The 7,219-nt window shown below is 35.4% G+C and overlaps 1 protein-coding gene across 2 annotated transcripts; it reads right to left on the reverse strand.

Moving 5' to 3' along the window:
- Nucleotides 1-646: 646 nt before the first annotated feature.
- On the reverse strand, nucleotides 647-5,265 carry LOC130969006 (monodehydroascorbate reductase, chloroplastic/mitochondrial-like). Of its 2 annotated transcripts, none has more exons than XM_057894554.1 (14): nucleotides 5,019-5,265; nucleotides 4,513-4,934; nucleotides 4,188-4,306; nucleotides 4,015-4,099; nucleotides 3,674-3,763; nucleotides 3,173-3,274; nucleotides 2,983-3,072; nucleotides 2,740-2,820; nucleotides 2,439-2,510; nucleotides 2,260-2,354; nucleotides 2,083-2,171; nucleotides 1,947-2,009; nucleotides 1,731-1,771; nucleotides 647-1,449 (listed from the first exon to the last, which is right to left on the reverse strand). In XM_057894554.1, exons 1-14 carry the CDS (start codon nucleotides 5,029-5,031, stop codon nucleotides 1,318-1,320), a joined length of 1,494 nt encoding a protein of 497 aa, XP_057750537.1. In that variant the 5' UTR covers nucleotides 5,032-5,265; the 3' UTR covers nucleotides 647-1,317. The 2 variants fall into 2 exon arrangements, with proteins under 2 accessions (XP_057750537.1, XP_057750538.1); XM_057894555.1 differs by having other exon boundaries at nucleotides 4,513-4,931; nucleotides 5,019-5,256.
- Between the last annotated feature and the right edge of the window lie 1,954 nt (nucleotides 5,266-7,219).

Raw genomic sequence — 7,219 nt, forward strand, 5'->3', positions numbered from 1 at the left:
TTTAAATTGATTATTATATCTTTAGGATTTTAAATTTAAATCAAATCTGATCTAATCTAACAAGATCAAATTTGATTTAAATTAGTTATTTTATCTTTAGAAAATTTAAATTAAGTTATCTTATATTATCTTTTAGGTTAATTTATTAAAGATCTATTTAAATACTTTTTGTGAGACAATTTATACAATTTTTAATGAATAAATTTTATGGGAGCTATTATGCACGTTATTCAATATGTATTCAAGCGAGGCAAGTGATTAGCTTTACTTATTGCATGAAAAAATTGAAATATTTCTAAATATTAGTTTCTTTCAATTTTATCATTCTGATCTAAATTGTCAAGAATAAATTCTTTAAATGTTTAGTAAGAAAAACCCTTCTTATAACCTAAATTACTAAAAAACAAATTTCTTAGAGGACTATTAAAAAAATCCCTATCTGTCCTTTTATATTTTCATTTTATCTTTTTTTATCTTTTGTATTTTGTCCGTGTCTTTTCTTATCCTTTCACTCTTCATTCCTAATTTTTTATCCGGCCTTAAATTATTTTGGTCAAAAACTTGTTTCTAACAACCATGAAATTTGAATAAGGCTAATCTGCTAACAGTAACAGTAACCCTGTGGTGACGATATCTACCTTGCAAGAAGTGTAACTTCCCCATGTCCCAAGGGAGAAGGGGGAATTTGTGGGTATATAATGACCAAAAGTATTAGGGTAAAGTATATTTTTTGTCCTTAAAGTTTGACAAAATTTTCAAAAATATCCTAAATTTTATTTTATTTTAATTTTATCTCAAAAGTTTTCGATTTGCATCAAATATATCCCTGACCATCAAATATACCCCTGACGGCTAATTTTTCAAAAAATTTAAGACCAATTCAACAACAATTTCATAAAAACAATCCTCAACACAAGTCAAGTATAATTTTCATGCATTATTATTAGATTAGTCTTAAATTTTTTTGAAAATTTAGTAGTCAAAGGGTATATTTGATGCAAATTGAAAACTTTTAGAACATAATTGAAACAAAATAAAACTTAGAAATATTTTTTAAATTTTATCAAACTTCGAGAACAAAAATATACTTTATCTAAAGTATTGAATTATTAAGAAATTATTGTTGTTACATAGACCCAAATGGCAGCGGATCATATCCAAAGGAGACATTCAGCTCGTCGTGACCAAGATGAGAATACCACGAAAATTATTTCCTCTCAAAGGGACGGCCCCTACTCTCTACTAGGATGATTTTGATGGCCGGTAATCTTAGCGCTGAAAAGCAGTTACAGCAGAGTGGAATTGCCAAGATCTGTATTAGACTGTAGCTTCAACTTGCAAGGATCTCCAAGCAATGTCTAGGGCCTCCTCCACAGAAGATGCGCTTTGAAGCTTCGCCTTATCAATTACGGGTTGATTTCTGGCTAGTTTAGGCAGGAGCTGAAATTCCTGAGAAGAAAAAAAGTATATATGTAAAATGATCCCTCTAAAAATCTGTGACTTGTAGCTGCACTTCTGTGACACTAGGACATATAATAAAGGCAAGTTTTTATTTATTTTTAGGTATAAAAGAGTTTAAAGCGTTTGAAAACTCAAATTAAAAGCCAAGTAAAATTAGGTAATTTTCATGAAGATGCTTCTTTATAATGGCAAACAACTTCATGTGTATACTATCTAAATCTAACAGCTACTATATGCAGTTGAATGTTGAAAGAAACAGTAGCAAGTACCTCAGGGCTCCCACTTTCAAGCAGCACTCCTTTCAGCTTACCTGAACGGCATCAAGTAATTATATTCTTAGTAATTGCAAATCAAAAGATAAATAAGCACTTGCATACATTCCGCAATAACACAATAGCATGTCTTTGCGAACATCACTATAAACTAGGTAATCCAAAGATTAATACAAAGGGTCACAGAAGATAAAGGGACCGTAAAAGACCTACCAGATTCAATCCAGAAGGTAGCTACTTTAGGATCAAAGTTTCCAATTTCAACTGTTTCTCCGACTGTCAAAAGAAAATTTAAGAGTAAGAGGATCGGAGAAAAATTCTCTTATATTTTATTTTGAAGAACATTTACCATTGTCTCCGAAGAACTGCCACCATACTTTTCTGGGGCTCCCTTCATATTCAAACACCCTTGAGTAGAAGTATGGAAGGTAATCGTACCTGAAACGCATAAATGAAACTAAGATAGATCAGCAGGGACATAACCACAAATTCTAAGTTAATTGCAGGAAGAGATGGTTGATTATACGTGTGAGTTTGTGCAGTGAGTAATGATTTTACACAGTGCTGTGCTGAGCGACGAGCATGATCTACATGTTCCACTCGAGCAGTACGGTTATATATCTGTCCAGTTTTCGGAAATACATCAGGTGAACAAGAAATTAAGAGAACTCAATTTCAAGCAAATGAATGGTATTTGGTATATACCTTTAAAGGGAAAGCTGCGACATCACCGATAGCAAAGATTCCAGGAATGCCAGTCCGGAACTGACCATCAACCTGAAATACGGATAACTTTAGTTTAAGGCTCTATCAAATTACATCTGTAAATGTAGCTCAAATAGAGTAGCTCAAACAAAGAACACGGTCTCCAAAAATTGATGATGTACATTCACAGAAGAGGAAAAGTCAGTGAAAGGATGGCATAAACAAAAGGCTCTTCAACTGTTACTGTATTTCAACATGCCTATAATTTTGTTGCAAATAATCTGTTATTCATTGGCTTTACCTGTAATCCACCAACTTGTGTATTCAAGCCCACCCGCTCAAAGGGACTCACAGCAGGTTTTGCTCCAATGCCTACAATTACCTGCAAACCAGAAGAAGAACGTAATTTCCAATTCATTGAACTTCTCTAATACAGAAGTAACCTCTCTGTTCTAATAATTCATGTTACTAAAGCAAATAACAAAAGAAGGTGTCACAGCAGTCAAGCTTTATATTAAAGTATATATTAAAAGAAAATAATTACCGTATCAGCTTCTACAACAGATCCATCTCCAAGTTTGACACCAGCTACATGTCCGTCAGGGCCAGCTTCCAAATTTTTTATGGAGGCACCCTTTTGAATATGATTTAAAGAGAGAAAAAGAAAAGGAAATGTAAAGAGATTTTAAGCAATATCAACCATAGCCAATACATCAAGTTACAGTTTTACAGACCTTCAATATTTTGACACCATTCTTTTGGTAGAGTTCCTCATATCTCCGGGAAAGCGAAGGAGTGAACAGTCTTTGCAAGAGATGATCCTCGGGAAATATGATCTATATTTTCACGAGGACATAAAATTTGAGTCAGTAGGCCAAAAACTTTACAAAATAACCAACTTTTTTAATGTATATACGGACAACATATGTATGCAACTCTCATAGTATAATAATCAGAGTAGGCAAAACAACGCGAATATGTATACACAGTAACAGTAAGAAGTCATTTTTGTCATGCCATTCCCTACCACAGTGTAGACTATGTAAAAAAAAAAACAGTGATCAGGAAGCATTAATGTCATACACTTATTCGTTATTCCCAAAATTACTCAACGTAAGGATTGTCAAAGCATAACCCAGAGTACCTAATTAAATGACTTCTTTCGGTTTAGCTGAACACATTAGTAGGTAATAATGGAATCAGGACAGGAGATAAGGATTGAGGAAAACACTTACTGTTGTATCAAGTTTCCAAGCAACTGTTGCAGCAGCAATCTCCATTCCTATATATCCACCTCCAACAACTACAACCTTTTTTGCTTTTCCCTGGAGACTTAAATCCATGAGGAACAGAGTATATGTTCAAATAAATTTATCTACTGTAAATATATACATAATGAATCATAATACATGACAGTTTTGAGGTAACCCTCAGAGGAAATATGCACAATTTGCAAAATCCCAATTCACATGAAGGATGCTAAAGCTGCCAATGCAAAGTTTAACCACTTCAAAAGTGGGAAAAAAAATTCAAACTAGTAAAACAATAGGTCAAAATAGGCTTGACCATATATTACCAATGATGAAATCAGTGCATCAGCATCTGCAACCTCCCGGATATAGTGAACGCCAGGTAGGTTTCCCCCAATTTTCTCCGGAAATCTATCATCAAGACAGTTGACAATCAGATTTTGAGGACCAGTTTTTTATTAAAACAATATAAGATGAACTAAAGTAAATAGACTGATACCTCGAGGCTGAACTCCCTGTAGCAATTATAAGTGAGCCATACTTCAGATGTTTTCCAGAATTAGTTGTCAAAGTTTGCTTTTCAATATCAATATCCTTGACTGGATCTTGATACAACATCTGAACAGTAAACCAGTAGCATGAAATGTATGAGAACTGTTTCCAGCCTGACAATGCTACTTCAAATTAAGAGCTTTCCAGAATAAAACCATCCATTTCATTTCAAGCAATCCTGTCTCAATAGTATAACGCGCACAAACACAAAAGTAAAAACAATCTCGACAACTTGTATTACAAAATGATTGCAACTGCAAAAGAGAGCGTACCTCTATCCCCTTCTCTTGATACCACTCTGGAGTCTGCCTTTCTCCACCCGATCCAACACAGGTGTGAAAACCAGGAAGGCGCGCAGGCTTCTTATCCGGTGGAAACAAATACGCTTTTGTGAGTGCAGGACGCTCGTAAGGCGCATATGCCTCTTTGGTGACAATACAAAGACGACCATCGGCCATGCCGTGTTCGACGAAGGTGCGAGCAGCATATCCCGCGGCATTTCCGCCCCCAACGATGACGTACTCGCGATTCTCGTTGGCGAAAGCGGCGTAGCATCTGCGGAAGCTTCTGGAAGGGAGGGAAGTGGAAGAAGGACGAGGTCGGGTGAGAGGATTGGTATGCGAAGGGCGAAGTAAGAGCCCCTGCTTGAGCGAGAGGGAGCTGGATGCTGCTGCCATAGCGAGCCTGCGAACTGCTGAAATCGGTAATGGAAAATGACAAGAGTGCACAGGTGAAGCAATCAAATGCTAGACGATGAAGGTGAAGATCGTGAACGCACCTGAGGAAGGCATTGATGCCCTTATAATAATTACTTAATTAAATAATAATGATTTAATATTTATGACTTGACTTCTTGTTGTTGAAGTGTGTTAGGGTGGCTCTAGAAGAGTTCGAAGGGGCATGACTTAGAGACGCTAAACTCCCATTCAACAATCAATTGGGTGAGTTTTACAAATGCGATTGGCGATTGGGGAGATCATTTATATATGTTGCGTTTCTCCATTGGAGCTGCTGAGCCTCGCCATGTTTCTGCCACCAAGGTCGTTTATGACATGGTGTTATGATTGGGCCGTTTGGGCTAAGCCTGTTAATAGATTAAAATTAAAGGATACCGAAGAAACAAAAAAAATTGGACCCATTTGAATTATGCATTTGGATTTTAGGATCAGATTAGTCTCCACTGATATTATCTATCTATCTATCTATCTATAAATTTATCTATCTATATCTATAAACCATAGAAACTTCATAGAATCTATGTTGATATGGCATTTTTTCGTTTTTTATTTTTTTAAAATAAATGTTTAAAAAGTAGTTGATTAGTCAGAGAGAATTGATAAAAATTTGTATCCAATGTATTGCCTGCTCTACGCTCTTTCTCTGTCTCTCTCTCTTTCTTAAATCATAAATAAATCTATCAATAAACTATAAAAATTTCGTAGAGTCTATGTTGATATGGCATTTTTTCGTTTTTTATTTTTTTAAAAAAAATAAATATTTAGAAAGTAACTAATTAGTCAAAGAGAGTTGGTAAAAATTTGTTGTCCACTCTATTGCCTGCTTTGCGATCTCTCTCTCTCTCTTTCCCTCTCTCTCTCTCTCTCTCTCTTAGATCATCTCACTCTCTGAGCTACATCCTCTCTCTCGCTGGTTTGCTCTCTCTCGATCTCTGGCCGACTACTTCTTGCGGTCTTTCTACTCTCCCAGTAGGACTGTAGGTTTTCACCTAATTGGCGCCAACGAAGGGTTCAGGCCAACGGATGGTGACGGTTACGGTTACGGAGAATACGGGTTCAACACTTAGCAGGCTCTTCCTCCGTACCTGTCTGGTCATAAGCGAGGGTTTCGAGGAGTTTCGCCAGGTGAGATATCATACTTTTCATTGTGATCTGGATCTTGGTTGCTCCTCTCCTATTTTGTTTCCTTTGCGATCCTATCTTAATTTGTCTTCAAATTTTGATTTTTCCTCTTTTACCATTTTTTATCAGTTCTTTTGAGTATAAGAGGTGGTGCTAAAGATGATAGCAAAGAACAGGGGTTGAAGTCATTTCCTAGGAGTCTCAAGCTTATATTTATCATAATTTCCTGGTCAGTTGAATTTTTTCAGAATTGAGATCTAAAAATTACGAAGATAACGATTTGATCTGAATTTTAAGCTGTTGGATATTTAGGTTTAGTTAGTCTCTATGCTATTTCGTGATTTTTGCAAAGAGTTGGTATTTTTCTGTTTGCGTATCTTCTTGACTCTTAGGATTTACTTTATAATTAAATCAGATATTGAGAAAGATTATTACTATATATATTTTGGTTCTGTTGTGTAAGCCTGTGATGGTACATAATTTTATGGAAAATATAACGACCCAATTTCTGGTACGTCATGATCATACTAGAAACTAAGCACTACCAACTTGTCTTCCTAATTATTATCTATCATTTATTATATGAGCCTGATTCGTTGTTAAAAGCGTAATTATTTTGCGAGGTACTTTTTTTTTAAATGTATGGATTAATAAATAGAATCATTCATAATCAATTCATAAATAATAACAGATAAAACAGTTATAAATAACCACACATAAAATACATCACAAGCAGTTGACAATATTCGGTGATCTAGCCTTTATTAGAGTATAGACTTTTAGTTAGAACACCCCTAGATATAGCTAAATAATATCTATATACATATATATACACACAACATCCTAGGCCCTGAACTGTTAAAGAAGTCCCTAAGCTGGCACCCAAGCTAGCCTAGACTCTAAACTCATCTAGTCCCTCTAAACTACTAAAGCGAGGGAAAGTACATTCTAGGTCTTCAAAACTCAAGTCAGGTAGAATGTCATCAAAAGATGGAACATCATCTACTACTCCACTGCACGATCAAACATTGTCATATGATGTCTCTCTTGTACCACATCAAGTAGTCACATAACAGTAGTCTCGTACACAGGATTTACGTTAAAGTTCGCATACAAATGG

The sequence above is a fragment of the Arachis stenosperma genome, chromosome 3 (assembly GCF_014773155.1).
Source record: "Arachis stenosperma cultivar V10309 chromosome 3, arast.V10309.gnm1.PFL2, whole genome shotgun sequence".
NCBI classification, from domain to species: domain Eukaryota; kingdom Viridiplantae; phylum Streptophyta; class Magnoliopsida; order Fabales; family Fabaceae; genus Arachis; species Arachis stenosperma.